Here is a 19,149-nt window from a genome sequence, read left to right as displayed (position 1 = left end):
CTCTCTCCCGCCGACCGGCTCGCGCGCCCCAACGGTCCAGTCAAGTCAGTCAGTCAGTGAGTGAGTGAGTGAGTCATCCAAGCCGGTCCTCCGCCTTCCCGTCAACACCCGGGGCTGCCGGAATTTTTCACGCCCCCTTTGGACGTAAGAAGCCGTCCCATCCTGGCCGCCCCCGCTTGGAGGTCCTCCTGTCAGTCCTCCGCCATCCCATCAGCCCTCACTCTCCTCCTCTCCCCCCCCCCCCCCACCCCCACAACGTAACCTGATTATGGCGGAGACTTTAAACGGCCGCGGCGGTTGCTGCTCGGCGTTGGGAGCGGAGTCCCGGGACCGGCTTTCTCGAGCGGCTCCAACCGGCTCGGCGGTGGCTTTCAGCTCCCGGTCGGGTTAAGTGCCCGGTTCGCGGTGAGTCGCGGGTGGGTGGCCGGAGCTCCTCCGGTGAAGCGAGCGAGCCGGGTCGGCGCCTAGCAACCGGGGCGTCGCTAAGGGCTGAGCCGCGGCGACAATGAGAGGCCTCACTGCGCACCGCTGTGCGGTGGCTGAGCTCCTACTTTTTTGACACAGCGCCTTTATCGCGCTCTCCGAGACGTCCCCGAGCGCTTCGCGGAATGTGCTGGGAAGCGTAGCGACTGTGTGTTTCGGGGGCGAAGCGCGGCAGCCGATCGCGCGCGGCAGTGGCCCCACAAACAGTGGCGGATTGAGAGTCCGCCTTATCGTGTATTTGACTGGCACCTTGTCTGGGTGGGCGCGCGGTGACTGGCACCTTGTCTGGGTGGGCGCGCGGTGCCTGGCACCTTGTCTGGGTGGGCGCGCGGTGACTGGCACCTTGTCTGGGTGGGCGCGCGGTGACTGGCACCTTGTCTGGGTGGGCGCGCGGTGACTGGCACCTTGTCTGGGTGGGCGCGCGTGACTGGCACCTTGTCTGGGTGGGCGCGCGGTGACTGGCACCTTGTCTGGGTGGGCGCGCGGTGACTGGCACCTTGTCTGGGTGGGCGCGCGGTGACTGGCACCTCGTCTGGGGGGCGCGCGGGCACTGTTGGGGGCGCGCGGTGACTGGCACCTTGTCTGGGTGGGCGCGCGGTGACTGGCACCTTGTCTGGGTGGGCGCGCGGTGACTGGCACCTTGTCTGGGTGGCGCGCGGTGCCTGGCACCTTGTCTGGGTGGGCGCGCGGTGCCTGGCACCTTGTCTGGGTGGGCGCGCGGTGCCTGGCACCTTGTCTGGGTGGGCGCGCGGTGCCTGGCACCTTGTCTGGGTGGGCGCGCGGTGCCTGGCACCTTGTCTGGGTGGGCGCGGGTGCCTGGCACCTTGTTGGGGGGCGCGGTGCCTGGCACCTTGTCTGGGTGGGCGCGCGGTGCCTGGCACCTTGTCTGGGTGGGCGCGCGGTGCCTGGCACCTTGTCTGGGTGGGCGCGCGGTGCCTGGCACCATGTTTGGGTGGGCGCGCGGTGCCTGGCACCTGTGTCTAATTGCTGGTGGAAGTGTCAGCACTGGTTGAGAGTCAGTTTTCACAAACTGTAACACAGGATTTATGTTGGTTCATCACCAAAGTGAAGTCAAGGATCCAATTAACGTTCTACTTCAAATAAGTACTCACCACATTATTGCGTGCGGGTCGTCGTCGCCGTCGCTGCTGCAAAAGATCTGCAGCTTTTGCCGACACGACAACTTCTAATTATCCTCGATTTGTGCGAGACGTTTCATTTGAATAATAGGCGCTGCGTGAGTGTGAGTCGTTTGTGGATGAATTGCTGTTCTGTGTGGATACTGCTAATGTCCTCCATGCTGTGAGTGGCATCGCCTACATCCAGAGTGTGAGCTGTGTTCAGGTGGTGGACTTACTTCAAAAAGGGCAGAATATTAAATATTAATATTAAGAATATTAAAGTAATATTCTACAGCTAGTGCTAAGTGAATGAAGTGATGGAATACAAAATGACATGATCAAGTTTGGGTTGTTATGCACACGTGTGTCTATTCGCTTTATTCATGTATGTTGATGGTTACCCACATTATTTGGTTATCATTTGTTTGATCTTTCTAATCTTGAGTAATTTAGATACAGGATGGCTGCAAACGCTCAGCATCAGCACCCACAGTTTGAAAGCCTCGCCCGTGATATTGGAACCTGGATTCCAACTAAGACAGCCGGACAACATGTTGGAAGGAGTGAACAGAGTGGAGTACAGCTTTACAAAACTCAGGTCCTTCAATATGGAACTTATTATTTTTACAATGGCTAAGTACAATGTCTACACGTGTAACTGCTTGATCTAACACCAGAGATAATAATTTGTTAAACAATGTGTAGCATTTTTAAATTGTTCTAATGTAGAATTTGGTTGTCGAATAGAAATCCCAAGTATCCGTATATTAATTATTAACATGTATCGTATTGTCTGCTCAGTAAATGAAAGTTCTATGATTGATATCTCCACTTCCTGGGAGCACAGTGTATTATCATGAGGTCTTTATAACAAAACAAAAATTGCAGGTTTTAAGGAACTGATTATTGGTATAAAGAGAAAGTGGTATCAACTGTAGTACAACAACAACAACAAGATTTCATTTATAGAGCGCCTTTCACGTCGGGAGGAGTACATAAGTAATATTCATTCAAATTTGACACCTGGAAATCAAGTTGGTTATTTGTTTCACTGCTGCTTGTGGCACGTTGCTGGTGCAGATTAGCTGCTGTATTTGTTTAAGTAGCAACTGTCAGTGATTTGCACTTCCAAAGTAACTGATTGAAGTGCTTTGAGACGTTAAGACTTAATAGGTCTCTATGCAAGCAAACAGGTATTAACAGTACTTAACATTGCACAGCTAAGTGTTACTGGGGCCCAGTTAACCCTGTAACACCTCACATGAGAAGTTCCTGATCCTGCCTCGGACAGCAGAGGGAGTTGCTGATCAGAATTTCACACTTAAATTCATACTTCTATTGAACGGCTGAATTACATCACTGCCCCACCCCCACCTTCCCCCACACAAACTTTCTATTAAATGTTTACAAGCCTGCATTGGGAACAGGTCATCTGCCACCCACTTTTGTTGCGCAATAAAATGTGATGGGGAGGGTGATGGGAATTAGAATAGATGAGCTGTTCAAATTGCTAAAGCAATTTTTTTTAAATAAAACAGTTGCAATTCAATAAAGCCATCTCAGGTGAAGCATCCAACCTTGCAATGAGATTTTCAGAGCCCAGTCCCATTATAATTGAAAAGCTAAGAAAACCCAATGAAAGCAGTGTGCACCTGAATGCCGGAAGAAGTTCAGACGATGGGCTTCAATTTTCTGCCGTGTCTGAAGACAAACTGAACGCGGCTGTTAAAATGGCAAAGCGAGACTTGAGGAGAAGGCAGCTGGAGGAAAAAGTGAAGGATTACGTGTACAAACGTGGTCAAACTCGAACAGAAGTGCCCAAACCTCCTGGGCGAGGCAAGGCAAAACCTGTTGAGAACGTCGCAGAGGGCAAGAGTCAGTCAAAGGGGAAGAACTTTGTAAAACCTGGACGTAGAGATTCCAAAGAAGAGTTTACAGAATCTGGTGCAAGGGTTTATATCTACACCCCAGACTTTAGCCAGACAAGGCTTGCCCAATCTGATTCACCATTGTCTCGCGAGGAACCCACTCGTGACCCAGGACATCAGCTGAATCGCCCCAGAGTGTCCAACCGCAATAAAGACATCCAGGAAATCCATAGACTGAGATCAGAACTTAGCAAGTACATTCAGAAAATCGAGGAGCTTGCCAGGAAAGGTATAAAATCCATATCATTTTGTACGTTTGTTTTTTCCTTTGTATTAACGCTTGTGCTAACTCAATAGGACATTCATGCAACTTCCAGTTAGAACATTCTGCTTACGAGATCCCATTCCACAGGGTTCAGTAGAAGACTGGAAATAATTCTTTTGAATTATAAGTGTTTTCTTTGGTCAACGGGGTGTTTGACACATGGGGAAACTCATCACCATGCTTAAAACCAGACTCAGAGTTGATGGGTTGACAAGAGCCGAGGCTGGGAGAGCTCAAAAGTGCATGTTGGGGTACAGTTTGGTGTGTAACCAGCCAAAGTCACATATAGAGAACTGTTAGGCAAAGGTCTAGTAGTACCACTCTATCTGTTTGGGTTTGACATTGCTTTTTTTTTTGTAAGCTGTCGGAGCTGTTTTACAAAAAAGCTTTGTACCGTTGCTGCACTACATGTTGAGAGTTTTTCTTTTTTCTAGAGAAATGTGTGGATGTCCTTGACCCCGATGAAGAACACAGAGCACAGAAAAAGAGGCAAGAACAGGGCATTCGCTCAGCGCGGATGCTGTATGTTCTGCAGCAGCAAGTGAGCCTTGAGTGCATTTACATTCAATATGTTTTTGAACAGAGTCGGCCGTTTCAGTGTGGGTCAGGTTTCAAAGTCACAGTAATTTGCCAATGTTCTCTAAAATTAGCTGGATTAGCCAATTGCAAATATTGATTTGTGCTCCGTCAAGTAAATCTACTTTAATTTGGTGACAAAGCTCTGTGTAACCACATCATGGGTTAGTGATTGAACTTAAAAAAAAATCTTTTAACAGTTTATGAATTGTAACAAAGGAGCGTTTCAGCATTATTAGAATGAGGTGATCAGAAATCTTAGAAGCAAAAAATGAGCTTTTACATTTAAAGCCGGATTTGCTATTAATATGAGGTACTCGGGATCTAATGCTGACCTTTTTATTTCAGGCAAATGAAATCCAGGAAGAGATAGAAAAGGAACATCCACCAGGAATAAAGCACACCAAGAAAGTAAGGAGCCTGGTGATTTATATTTCTTTTGGAAAATGCTGCTGCAAATACATAGGTGTGCGTGTTAGAATTAGTTACATTTCAGTGCGAAAATTTAAATCTGGGATGTTTGTTCTTAGGTGATTGGGTATATTCACACTCTGTAAAGTAATAAATATTGAACTGCTGTTTTTTTGCCTGAGATTGTATCTTTAATTAGTAGAATATGTGTTGAAAAAGAGAAGAATATGTGTAGTGTGTGTTTTTTTCAGTGTTGTTTCATAATGTCCAGATGCATTTTCTACAGTTACATAATTTGGTTGATTTGCTTAGTGAATCTTTTAACCAGAGCAAAGCTAATGGTTTCCAATTCCATCAGGTAGCTGTGAGCTAGATACCAACGGCGCTTTAATGTTTCAGTCCCGAGCCATGTCTAGGTTGGTAGCCGCCCACCGAGGAGCCATTCGTGCCTTACAACTGCTTGTCAATCAGCAAATGGAGCAGCAGGTTCCTGTGCAGTGCAAGGAGCTGGGCCAGTTGATTCGACAGCTATCTCTTTGCTCTGCCAGACTGGAAACTGACTTGGACGCTTCCCTCTCCGATTCCATTATTGACGTCCTCCAGCAAGTTGAAGTAAGACTTGAGCAAAAAAGCACACAATATATTAAGATATATATATAATGCCACAATCATTCTACCTTTTCAAAGATTTGAATCAAGGTTTTAATAAGGTTTCCTGGATGATAGAATCATCCAAATAGTGTTCGTAGGCTTGTAGAGTGCGAGAGGCATTTTCTCCTTCCTTCTATCTGTTCCCTTTGTCTCTGTAAAGTAGAGCTGTTGCCTTTCAGCTCTTTGCATGACAGAGATTTACTGAATGGGAGTTGGGACTCTCCCAGTGTGTGTTACTTCATGAAATTCATCTGTTATTTTAACAAAGATCCCTCTTACCAATGGTCTTGATGTTTTATATATATATATATTAACAATATGTGTCTTCTTCAAAGAGAATAGGACTTGGGTGCACATAGAGAAGCTGGAGGGGCGGGCGGAGTTGGGAGATGAGCGAGAATTCGGAGACTGATAAACACTTTTTGTTATTGTCCACCATTCTGAAGCCATGGGGGTTGGAGAAAAATTTCCCATTCAAAAACCAAACCCATTTATTTTCTGAATCTCCCAGGACCTTGATTGGGAGCTCGGTAAACAGCAGCCGCAAAATAAATCATACGAAGCCTCACAGAAGGCTCAAAGTTCATCTCTGCTAAACCGAGTCAAACCGCAAGGTCAACGTAGAAGCAGTTCTGCTGAAAGATCAAGAAAATTACCTGTCACAGGCTCACCCAAACAATTGTCGCCCGCACGGAGACCGCTGACTGGTAAGCTAAAATAACAGATGACATTTGTATAGCGCCTTTCACATCAGGAGGGTGTCCCAAGGTGCTGATTAAACCAAGGAAACCTTTTAAAAGATGCAAATTGCCCAATAAGCAACGGAAGTGGACAAGGGCAGCTCTAATGCGGGTCAAGTGAGGTCTATTTCCCTATATGATTTACCATCTCAAATTTACATTTGGAATGTTTAACTAATAAGGTATCAACGAAATAGTGTGGTTTGGTGCCGTCTATGAATAAATGTATTTATGTGTGTTTTTTTTTAAAAAAATGTTCCAAACAGATGACAATCAGAACTCCCCTGAATCTCTCAGACAGCAGTGTTCCGATCAGATGTCCCAAAGTCACTCCCGGCAGCAACAGCAGAAGGACGGCCCTCCAATTCCTGAGAGGAACACAAACCTGAAGGCCGGACTCGAGGCCTCGCACAGGGCTGGAACCTCGAAGAAAGGTGTTGCAGAGAAAAGTGCAACTTCTGTTAAGAAAGGAGCATTGTTGGCCAATAAGTTGCAAGTAAGTTAGGAAGGTTAACTGGTGCTTGGCTTCTGTTTTCCTCTCATTGAAAATCCTGAGCGTATTATGTATAAAATAATAATCCTTGCATTTGACATAGTGCCTTGTCACATTGAAATGTCTCTTAGCGTTTCATAGTTCTTTAGTAAAATAAAGAGACTGTGTACTTGCAAGCAAACGTCTATTTGCAGTATCCCCATGAACAGCCATGAAGTGAATGACCAATTTTATATGGTGAATTTTGACCAGGACACCAACAGAAACTCTTTTTGAAGCATGGCCATGGAATCTTTGATCCAGTGCATATTTATTCTTCTGGAAGATCCCCTATGTTAATTGCTATCAATGCCTTCATTATTGTAGCGTGCGATTACCAGGATGAGAAGGCTAACCTTTTTTTTTCTGCTAGCAATTCCTATGTTTCTAATTGCTGGTGATTGGTTTGCTAATTGAAAATCTAGGACGTAGTGGATGATTTTCTCAGGCTGTGTCATTGCACATTTAGGTATTTAGTTATCCGAAATACTGGAATAATGTAGTCAATTACCATTTGCCTTGCCTATGTTTTTATGTCTGGAATGCACTTTTAACAGCCTGAAGGCCAGAAAGCTGCACGTCCTCTTGTAAAGAACGTGAGCTTCCAGAAGACCACGTTGTCTTCAAGACTAAAGAAAACTCAGGCAACAAGTAAAGAAAGCAGACTTCCTTGGATACCTCCAAATCCAACATCCCCTCCAGGTTGTCCTCAGCGGTAAGTGTTCTTATAGAACGATTCCCGTTTTCTGTCGTACGTTCTCTTGTTACATATTTAAAAAATTGTCCCCTGATTAGTGAAGGTTGCGTTGAGATTTAATATCGATCAAACATTCCTATAATTGGGTTGATGGTGTGGCGCTCGTATACTGTTTAGACTGTATTCCTGTTATTTATTTATACTGCACTTTTTATTCAATGACTGGGATCTGCCGGTCACATTGGTTAAACCTGTCGCGCTGTATTTCGGTCATAGTTTGTCACTATTGTTGGAACCTTAAGAGCAAAGCATTATGACTTCATCACTTGTATTCCAACTGTATAGCTTGAGCGGTTTAAGCTTTTTGATCCAGTTAAAGGTAGTTTACCATTCCGGCTGGTACACTTCTGTTTTTGTAGGCCATAACCTGTACTAGAGGTATCTGTTTGATTTATTTACTTCCCTGTTCTTGAAGAATTATCTTCTTTGCTCCTGCCCAGAAGACTCTAGGTAGTCTTGGGGTACAACTCCACAAGTGCTGGGTGCTTTCTGCCAACCGTAACCAAGGGCCACTCTTTTGTGTGTGAGTCTGGATGGCGTCTATGACCATGTTGGGCAAAACTGACACTGTACTCGACTGAAAAACACTTTACCACAATATTTCATAGAATCATAGAATCGTACAGCCCTAAAAGAGGCCATTCGGCCCATTGAGTCTGTGCCGGCTCTTTGAAAAGAGCAATGTAATGTCAATCCCACTCCCCAGCCCTCTCCCCATAACCCTGCAAACCCTTCCTCCTCAAATACCCGTCCACCACGTTTTTAAAAGTATATAGTTTTATATATTCCTTTCCTTTTCCTAGATCTAGTGGCAACCTTGAGACTAATTCTAACATCTCGGTGGCTGTCCTGGCCGAGACCAGGCACTGAATCTTGCACATTCCTGCTCTGGTACAGCTCAGTACCATTAGCCACTTATGTAACTACTACCAATGAATTTGGTAGCTGCAGTTTCAACTCCGATTGTAATGGAAATTTATGGCGCTGCTGTTTTTTTTAGAAAAGATCAGGCTGCTCTTTAATATATTCAGTGTGAATGGATGTCAATATTATCTATTTTCTTACGCTCAGAGCTCTGTGGAAGAAGCAGGGAGCGAAAGTGAGATCCTCCTCTCCCAAGCCCACAGGAGGAGGTGAACGGACACAGGTGGAACAAGATAGGAAAGAGGCTGCTGAGACCGAAGCAATCAGGTAGAGATGCTGGTTTTACTGGAGCGAATTTCAGTGGGGTTTTGGCATGTGTTTTATTTGTGTTGCCTCTCGTGACAGTAGTTTATGATTGCGTTTGATATGCAATAATTTCCTGGTGACAGTCCATGTGACATTGGGAAGAAATGATATGCATCTAGAAAAATGTAAGACATCTTTTCAGGCAATGATAGACCCAATTATCTCAACCTGTGTATGAGACAGTCTCTGCTGAATCAGGTTTTACTCATTGAATAAAACATAAAGATGCTTGTAAAAAGTAGGCAGCATTTTGGTTTTGTAAAGTTATACTGTATTCTCCTGTCCATTGCATAATTTTCATCTCTGTACCAAGTCTTGCTGCAGAGGGAGTCTTGCTGCACCATAACCAATTGTAATACAAAAGAAGACTTTGATTGACCTGAAATGAGTGGATTCTTTTTTCCTGTGGACCCAAACAAACCTTGAAAGAAAAACAGCAGCTAATAATATTGTACATCCCTGGCCACTTCTGTAATTCAATGCAATTTACATTTATATAGCACCTTTCATGTCGGGAGGATGTCTGAAAAAACGCCTCACACAGCTGACTGGGCACCCAGGCTTATCTTTTATAACTGCAAAGAATTGTAATTCAGCATTGTACATTTGACTACAATCACATATACAGCAAAAAACAAGAGGACAGGAAACCTGTACTGAACGTGTTTCTGAAGTCAGCAAAACATGATCCCTGTGTGTACCACATTTGCTTGCGGCTTTTCTTTTTTTTAAAACCAGTCAATATGGTTAGTCCAATGTCGTAATGTATTCCACAGTGTTTTTCTTACAGAGGTGACCTCACCTAAGCTATTGTTATAGGACGTGTTTGCTCACAAAATGCAGTGAAAAAACCTTGTATATCCTATGAAGTGCTTTGGGACGGCTTCCAGACGTGAAAGGAACTATGCCAAATGTAAGGATCACTAATATTTGGCAGTTTGTTTTTAAATGCTTTTGTGTCTTTAGGTTAGCCTGGCTTGATTCAGAGACTGCTCGCAGGATGCAAGAACTCAATCAACTTTGCAAACAAGAAATGGACAGAATACAGAAAATGAGGTATTCTATAACCTAACATTTGGTGTAGCCTCTACATTGTGTTATTTGAGTACCGGGAACCCAATTTGGAGGGGGAGGAATATTTCTGCAAAGCATTTAAATTTCAGCTATTCTTTGCAACATTGAAATGCATATTAAGGTGTTACTATAGAAATAATGGCAAAGCACTCAAAGCTATATTGATGACATGTTTGAATATTTAAGCATTTTAGTATGTTTAAACATTTAATAATTTAAATATGTTTAAGCATTTGAATTCTAAACCGCCATTTAATTATAATTATGTTTTGGGGAATTTTTTTTATGAATGAGTGGCTATCTCTTACTGCAGCACTAAATTGCATCTATTCTTTAGAGCTTGAAGTCTGATCTTTATTTTAGACCAGAATCTCGATCCCCCTCAAAGTTGGTTTCAAAGGCAGAAGAAGAAATACAAGGGAGGCTTCAACCTTTGCTGGACAAAGTACAGGTATCACTGTTTCATACAATAACACCCCAAAAGGGAATTGGGGTTGCATTGTTTTAAGATCAGAACTTTTTAAATGGGTGGGAGGGAAAAAACCTTTGCATTATATGCTTTTAAGTGCCACATCACTGCAGACAGTGATCCATCTACGGGAGGGTGGCCCAACCTTTTGGCTGGCGAGGGCTGGATGCCCTATTTGAGAAACGTCCGTGGACTGCATAAGCAATACTTTTGTGTTTTCCTTCCAAAAAGATAACTACATTTCCAGGTTTTGGAGAGAGCGGGTGGGCCAGATGAAATGGAGGAGGGTGGGTGAGGGTGCGGCAGATGAAATTGCCACTCGGGATGCCAGTTAGACCACACTGATCTACAGTGTCGTGGTTCTTACAAGTATTGTCCTGGCCACTACATGGCTTGTCTTGAATCAGTCGTGTCTTTGATTTCAAAGTTAGCCACTCTCACTTATTCACCTGATTTATTTTAAAAAATTGTGTTTCAAAGTGTCAGTTGGTGTATTGATTTGCCAGTTTTCCTCATCTGGTCAGCATTCATTAGCCAAATTTTAGTACATTAATTGTTTAGAATCTCTAAATAAAAAGTCACGATCTTCCTGTTCGCCAGAATCTAACAGACTCTTGGGAGAAAAGAGAGCGAGTGAAAGATGGATCACTGCAACAGCAGCTATCTTCACAAGTCACTAACAAGGTAAATAATAATCCTTGCATTTTATATTGTGCCTTTCAAATAGGGAAGATGTCTCAAAATGCTTCACAGGATTTACTGTAAAGTGTAGTGATTGTATTTTGTAATCATGCAGCCTCCATTGTATTCACAACCACACCTCAAACAGCCATTGAGGTATGTTGACGTAGTACCCAGCTAGTGCTCCAAATGATTGTTTTTTGGTCACTGTTAATATAAGAATTGAACTTGACAAATACTCAATATGAGCATCTGCCGGAGGCTCACATGCCAGAAATCCTCTAAAGGTCGTCAGTTAAAAGCAGTGTCCGATGCCTTGCTGCTCAGAAGGTTATAGGCTTGAATCATGGTCTGGGCTGAATTATTTGATCTCTATGGGATCTCTGTGTCCCTGGGATAGGGGAGGGTAAAAACCACGGCAACTTGCTCATCTGGGCATCATTTGTGAATGAGCTCAGACGGTGAGTGTTGTCAGGCTGTTTGACTACTGTGAGGGGCAGATCACTTGTAGGCTCAATCCGGTCAGTTCTCTGAAGTCACTCTCAATCCATTTCCCAGACAAAATGAAATGACAGACTGTTAGTCAATAAGGTCAGAGCTGTCCTTGTTACTTTCCTGCAGGCTATAGCCAGCGCTGACCTCCTGAGTGAGAACCTATTGGACGAGCTACTAGAGGACACGGCACAAGAACTGTGGAACTTGGAACAAAATGCAAAAGCCCAGAAAGAGGCAGTGGTGATGCAAGACAGCCCTACGCTGGAGACCATGCTGCAGAGGATGGAGGAGATGGAAGTGAGTATAGATGTTGCGAACTTTTATTTAATTTTATCCTTTTATGATCTTTATTGCCTGCCTTTTTTTGTTTGTTTTTTTAAAAATCCACAAGTTTAGCTTTCGCCCTTTTAACCATTCCTTTTGTGAGTGATGACGATCTCGTCCCAGATCTCTACCAGAAGCTTGCTGGTGTACAGGGTACAGAGTCCTGTTACCCCCACCCCCGTACAGTGCACTGACGAACAACTGCAACATGTGGAAGAATGATGATAATTGTACTTTAAAGTACTTAATTGTATTCAGTACAGGGGGTAACGTGACTTTGTGGACACCCTGGATATGGAGCAGCCTGTGGCATCTGACCTTGCCTGTGGTGGAAGTGTCCAGCTTTGTCCTATTATGGTCTGGCATTGCTTGTTGCCCAATTAATTCTTCTTGTGACAGTCCAGTGGGGAGCGAGTGACACACTATGACCTTGCCTTCCCAGACTGAAGGTGGATGGGATGGAGCGAGGACCTCAAAGAGAAAGATGAAGCCTTTAATCTTTTTGAAGTTCAAGGGGTTGAGTTGTATTTTGACGCACAACCTGGTGCCAGATGATGCAGCCTACATTGAAGATATCTAATAATAATAATAATCCTTGCATTTGATATAGAGCCTTATCGTTGTTGAGACATCTCAAAGCACTTCACAGATATTTTGCCCACAAAATATACAGTCAATTCAGTTTACAGTGTATTATGCGAAGCGCTTTGAGACATCTTGAAAATGTGATAAGATGCCATATCATATGCAAGGATTATTATTATATTGTAAAGTAAATTGACTGTTGGAGAGCCATTGTACTTTGATGGCTGTTTTCTCTGTGAAGTACAGTCTGTACTATTCCAGTACTTTCCTAGTTTTTGACGGCATGATTCATCCCTCTGTCAGAACTATCAGGAGGAAGTTCGCAGAAGAGTTTGCAAGATTGAATACGCTGATCCTGATTTCTGGGCTGAAGAAGAAAAACGAGGTTCGTTTGTTTTTTGGGCTGCACGGACAGATACAAAGTGGTCATCTGAGCTCCTTTGGCTTTCATCTGTCGCCAGACAGAATGATTAAACTTTCCTCTTTCTCTGATAGTTTTTAAGTGAATTAATTTTGCCCCCTCTGTCTTTTAGTCTGGATATTCGTTTTCTCTGCAATCTTGCTTAATGAAGGTATTGGGGCGGATGGGTGGGAACTGAAGCTATTACATTAGTCGGATACCAGTTGCCAACGGTTTTTGTTCCAAGCTTTGTTGCAGGGTATTTCCATCGCCGAGCCAATGATGTAGCATTTTTCAGTGGATTTAATCCACTGGTAGTAGTAAAGCTTATTATTAAATCCTTAATCTTTACAATTTAATATGATTGAATTGCCGTGACCATAACAATCTTCCCCACCCACCCCGGTCACTTTATTGGTTCAATTTCAGTATCTCTGCACGTAGAAGCTGCAGAAATAAGAGCTTGAATTAATATATTTCTATATCTTGCAGGAAGGAGGGTGGGGATTACTGTCCTGTGAAATATTTGTAATGACCTTGTTGTTCTCACAGAAAGAGCATTTGTCTCCATTGATACGAAACCACACACTCCAAAGCCCTTCACAATCACCAAACCCTTTGAGAAGAGTGTGCCTGAACCAGATATAATACTCCAGAGGCCTTTGGAGGCTGAGTAAGTATTGATTACAATAATTTGGCATGATGGCAATTTCACTTCCTCCCCTGTTCGCTCTGAGGGGGTGTAGCTGCTGTTTGTACTTTCCTGTTTGAAATGCAAGTACGAACAAGAGAAAAGTTGCTCTCAATGCATTGAGCCTGTTCCACTAATTTATTGGATCATAGAAGATATTTTAATCCCACTTACTTGCCTTTTTTTTAATATTGCTGGAGGTGTCATCCTTTGAATGAAAGGTTCAACCGACGTCCTATCTGCCTGCTTTGGGTGGCCGACTAGTTCTGATACCCTTATTTCCCAGTGTCTATTTTACTCTGAAACGTCTCTGTCAAAGATGGGTGGGATAGATGAGCAGTTTAAGGGCATAATATTATACTAAGGATATCAGTGATCATTTGGGTGGAGTCCTATAGCGTATTGATTAGAGCACTCGGCTCGCAAGCGAGAGGACCTGGGTTCACTGACACTGGCAAAGTAATGTTGATAGAAATTAAGGTAGCATCCAGGTCATTGAAGGTTTTTTAATGTTATTAAAGGCTTATTAGGAAATGTTTTGTACTGGCTTGACCATGAGCCCGTTTGTCTGACGCAAATAGCTTTTTGACTTAAAAGTCCAATAAAGTGGCATTTCTGACGACAGAAAAATACTGAGAAATCATATGACTGACTGAACAGATTAACTGCAAATAGTTTTGTTCAGAAACTTGGAGACATTTCTCAGCTTTGCGTGGAGTGCTTTTAAATAATGTGCATCAGCTGGTGGAAGTTTGCAGGCTATTCATCATTCTTCATATGGTAATATCCACCATAATGGTGATTATCAGACATCCAGCTAGAAAATAACAAGTGCAAAAGACTTCTGGTCTGCAATCTGGTGACATTACTGATAATATACTGCATTGTGAAGTCATCGGATGTGGGTGTGTGCCAGAATTCTGTGGCTCCTGGCATCTACTTCCAGAAATGGCGATCGCAAAGGCGTGATTGTCAGGGACTTGTCAGCATTTCAACATCTTAATATTCTGGGGCTGGGAGAAAGATGGTTAAAATAGTGGAGTTCAATTAGTTTTTTTTAATTAAATGCCTTTGGGTAAAAGACAGGATTTGTGCGAAATCCCCCCCAAAAAAGTATTTTGTACTTGTGTTGAATATATTACAAAAAGACTCTCTTCACAATCCTTTTTTTTTCTACCAGCCTTGAATTGCTATTGTGCCCGGTTCACATTTAAGGCTTTAGTTGCAGTGAAGATGGATGTTTGCGTGTCTTTCGCCCCCATTCTCTCAAGCGAGAGGACCTGGGTTCGATTCCCGGGCCATGCAAAGCATTAGGCAAGTTTCCTTACTCCACACATCTCTGTTTACAAATTAGTAAATTGGAACCTGTTTGTTAGTCAATTGGCGGATCACTTTCCTGGGAGTAATAGTCCCTCTCAAACAAAGAATAATAATTTGGTACCTCAATCCACGACCGTTTGTAGGACACTGCTGTGTTTCACCAACGAAATATGAAGTCAATTCACTTTACAGTACATTCAGTGAAGTGCTTTGAGACATCTCAAAGACTTGACAAGGCATTATATCAAATACAAGAATTGTTATTATTGTCCCATTCCTAATCTCTGCTGTTTTAATTTAGGGCTGAGGACTTGGCATGGGATGAAAGACCGCAGCCTGCTCGGATCTCGTTACGTCCAACGCCCCATGTGTCATGTACCTGGAGAAAGCAAGGAAGCAATGTATTGTCCTTACCTGAAAGTACACTGCAAAGTATTCGTCGTTACCAAGAGAGGTTTGACCAGCACTTAAAAATGATTTCTCATGAACCCATTGGAAAATTCAATCCATGGTTAATAACTGAAAGGTAACTTGTGTGTTTTTTTAAATCTTTCCTCCTCCTCTCCCACCCCCGCCCCCCCCACGCCTCCCACCACACACACACACACACACACTGCTCTGGGACAAGAAGTACTGACCACAGCGCATTCTAACTATTTTCACCTTTAATGTCCTGTGCACAAAATATCTCCTTTCCCAGCCTGCATAATTGCAGCTGCTAGTCTCCTCAACACAGTCTTCTTTGTCAGTTGTTTTGCTGATATTTCACTTGTTTTGTGTCGAAAAAAGCTAGATTTCAAGCAGATTACCGCAGTTTATTCTATTAGCTATGTTCTGCGTTGATTGCCTGGCCACTTTTGAATAGCTTGATTCACTTGTCGATTTGGCCCTCTCCAAAAGCTGGACTGTTTGCTGTAATGCACATCCAAACATCTCTCACCACCGCCCTCCCCCACCCCCCGGAGGATAGTCACTGGTTGCTTCATTCCATGTCTCACAAACGTCGGTTTGAGCCTCACTAGGTCGGGACACCTCTGCGAGCTTCCCGGTGGGCAACACAATTCTAGGTCAAGTGGACCTCAACTGTCCAGTAATTGGGAAGTTCGGGACAGGACAAGTGCAGAATAGGTCTCCCGCCATAGATGTAACACAAAATTCCTAGTATAAGTACAACATCACCTGATTCCTGGCTTGACTAATCCTCTGAAAACAATTAATATAGTGTTAGCCCATCTTTTGAAAGACAGAAAAACTGTACCTGCATATTTGAGTAGGTGAAAGAATAATCTTTTTTTATTATTTTTCGCTCATCACATTAGATGCAAAGATGTTGCTGAATATTTTATGTATTTATAATAGAAAGTGACTCATGCAAAAAAATATTCTTGGTTCTGTGCAAAGTGCTTTGGAAAGTCGTACGTCAATGGCCTCGTTATGATTTAGCCATCGTGCCAGACGGTTTTATTAGGGCCATAAAGATACTGCAGGTTTTAAAGATAATTCAAAAGAAATAAGGTCTTCTTGTGGCGGTCAGTTTGTAATGCTTATTACACGAGAAACCTTTTGAAGCTTTCAGGTTTAATCTCTCTTTCCTTCGATTCTGTTTTTTAAAAACTTTTTGCGCTTCATACCTGTGTAAGTTTGAAACATTTGCATGTATTTCTCTTTGGCCTTTACCATGCAGTTCTATTTGAAGAATGGAAAATCCACCTCAATCTGAAGGTCGGCATGAATGGCTTTTGCAGTACAATAACTTGTTAAGTGTCTGCTTTTCTTTCCCTTTAAATTATTCAACTGTCCAATGAACGTTTGATTGTTTTATGGGTTCATAATAACGTTGGCTTTGTTCCATCATTCATTCTTTCTATAAATGCCCAGCCAAATACCTTTGCAGATTGTTTTCAGTCTATGGCTGATGCCGATGAGCTTTGAGGATTACAAAAGGTTTTAATAAATCAAAAACGCTGGGTTTTATAGATGCCATTTATTATGGATTAGTTGATGAAATTAGGTGTGATGTATGGCAACAGTTGGTTGGAAGAATTCCATTGCACCAAAAATCCACAGCTGGCCTGAGATTTTTAGAGAATGTGTTTTTGCGTTTTAAATTCAGGCTTTTGTGCAGCAAACTGAGTGGTAGAAACTACTAAATGAAAACCGAGGGGTCTACCGTACATCATGTTAACGGGATTCCTTAATTGAAATACGTCACACAGATGCACAGGAGATCGACTGACACAATGAATTCCTGGAGAGCAGTTCCAGTGAGTCAGCATGACGTATTTCTGGTTACTGAGTCGCCACTTAGGCGATATTTTGGGAACAAGAAAAGACCTTTCAGACTTGTAATCCCATCCTTCTGACAAGTCAACCCTCTTATCTGCCTTCTTATCATTTCCCTCAATCTCTTCTATTCAAACTCTTCTTTGGTGTTATCTACTTTAGCAAGGACACCATTGTATGGGAAGTAATGCAGTCTGTGTCCGTGCCAGGCTTTCTCTCCTCTCCCCCGCCTCCCACATTTTTCATTCTGTGTCTGGTGTTGATGATTTACGGTAACTTCTCAAAGCCATGTAAATCTACTGAATGGACCTTGTGGCCTGACTGATGCTATGTCCTGTGTGTTTTCCTCCAAAGCTTGGCTGAAGAACTCTTGGACGAAGGTTTGCGTGATGTAGCGGTTGAACTGCAAGACGTGTGTGAGGAGTATGCAGAAGCTTTGTTCACTTCTGAATTTATGCAACCCGTGGAGTAAAAGCAGCACTCCTGAAATAAACCAGAGCGTTTCAGCAAAGTGCCTTAAATCACAATAGTAAATGTGTTCCCATTATGCTTCCCAAGATACCTATGGACTGTGATGTGGAAAAACCATGGTGCTTAGTGTGATTCCCATACAGCTCAACTCCAAATACACTGAATTTTTATTTACAAACCCAATTTTCAGCATTGACAATTATCTGGGTGATTAGAAAAAAAACAAGGGTTAGATATTCTTGAAGACACTAAATTAACGAGATTAACCATGTGTGCTGATAACCGAGTTCCTTTTTACTCTCAAAGTTGCCACAGTTAGTGGTGAGAGGAACGCCAATGCGTCAAACGTAATATGTGACGAGTCATTTTACTTTAACCTCAAACTTTGTCATAAAATTCACTGGTGGTTGGAAGCTGAGATGTTCTGTTGATTGGTTTATGTAGAGAGGTTCAGGCTTTTTAAGCCAATGTCTCAATGCCTTCCTTGTACTCTTCAAAGAAACAAACCATGGAAGTTTGCTTTTCCGGCGGTAATAATTCTTTCNAAAAAAATTGGTCACTTCAATCCATGACTGTTTGTGGGACACTGCTGTGTGCAATTGGCATTTGCCCACAAAATATAATCAATTCACTTTACAGTGTATCCTGCGAAGTGCTTTAAGATGTCTCAAAGATGTGGTAAAGCACTATATCAAATGCAAGGATTATTATAAAGCTTTTCACTCTTTGGTTTCCATTACGGATTTTATTTGAAAGCCACTTCCCATGATGTCAACCTAGTTCCTGGCCAAGATGTTCTTCAGAGCAACTTGAACCACTCTATTAGATCTGTTGTCATTTGGCTGTTTTTGTATTGAGACCCTAATACATGATATTTGCTGTTTAAACGTCACCACAAATATCGGGTACGATTTTAATGCCTTGATCTGTCGGGTGCCAGTACAGGGATTAATTAGCATTTTCTCTGGCTTTTCTGCCAAGGACGTGTAGGAGTTTCCCATCTTAATATTCTTGGTTCTTTTGAGAATTCAGCTGTGGAACTGATTTAGTCTTAATCCAGATGCCACCCAAAATTTGAATGGTGCTTCAGCAGAACTCTAATTACCTGCTTCTTCCAGACAAGAAGCTTCCAGGGCAAGGTCTGCGATACTGTAGAGTTGAAGGAAATTATGCAGATTTTCTTGAGTATATGCAGCCAAAACAGCACAGTAGCTTATAGGCACCACTGACTTCAACTTGTAGGCTTGCAGCCCTGCCAAATTGGGAAGTGTCATGCAGGTGGCTGGCTTCCAATTTTAAGAATTGGCCTGTGCTTATGGTGCAGGAATTTAATATGTTTATTGGGTAACTGAGATTGTTTCAGGTCTGTGAGGTCCAACTCCTTTCATTCCTCCTTTCCCTGACCCCAAAGACATCCAAATTGTCAGTTAGCCTACCGCAAGAGATGATCACTTTCTTCTTGTGAGCTTTAAGCACCTCTATCTCCCAAGCTTCTTGGCACCTCTTAAGAAAAAGCCATTAATGATGCCCTCTTTCACAGTCCAATGCACTTACCCGAAGAAGCTTGTTCTGTTTTATATTTAAACATCATGGTTCTCTACATGGTAGAGAACTTGTTTTATAAACCTGCTGGGTAAAATAACCAAGGATAATGCACTTGAG

The 19,149-nt window shown here is 42.9% G+C and overlaps 1 protein-coding gene across 2 annotated transcripts; it reads left to right on the top strand.

The window, feature by feature from the left end:
* Nucleotides 1–275: 275 nt before the first annotated feature.
* Nucleotides 276–18,043, top strand: kiaa0753 (KIAA0753 ortholog). Of its 2 annotated transcripts, none has more exons than XM_042338921.1 (18): nucleotides 276–405; nucleotides 2,058–2,202; nucleotides 3,143–3,761; nucleotides 4,232–4,338; nucleotides 4,722–4,784; nucleotides 5,184–5,396; nucleotides 5,947–6,142; nucleotides 6,442–6,671; nucleotides 7,265–7,422; nucleotides 8,536–8,655; nucleotides 9,661–9,750; nucleotides 10,132–10,219; nucleotides 10,838–10,921; nucleotides 11,540–11,710; nucleotides 12,626–12,707; nucleotides 13,275–13,395; nucleotides 15,035–15,259; nucleotides 17,371–18,043. In XM_042338921.1, the coding sequence occupies exons 2-18, from the start codon at nucleotides 2,065–2,067 to the stop codon at nucleotides 17,486–17,488; spliced, it is 2,823 nt and encodes a 940-aa protein (XP_042194855.1). In that variant the 5' UTR covers nucleotides 276–405; nucleotides 2,058–2,064; the 3' UTR covers nucleotides 17,489–18,043. The 2 variants fall into 2 exon arrangements, with proteins under 2 accessions (XP_042194855.1, XP_042194856.1); XM_042338922.1 differs by lacking the exon at nucleotides 17,371–18,043 and adding an exon at nucleotides 16,847–16,981.
* Nucleotides 18,044–19,149: the final 1,106 nt, after the last annotated feature.

Source organism: Callorhinchus milii, unplaced genomic scaffold (genome assembly GCF_018977255.1).
Source record: "Callorhinchus milii isolate IMCB2004 unplaced genomic scaffold, IMCB_Cmil_1.0 Scaffold10, whole genome shotgun sequence".
Lineage (NCBI taxonomy): Eukaryota > Metazoa > Chordata > Chondrichthyes > Chimaeriformes > Callorhinchidae > Callorhinchus > Callorhinchus milii.
The sequence above is the reverse complement of the archived record's forward strand: the minus strand, read 5'-3'. Positions and strand labels throughout refer to the sequence as shown.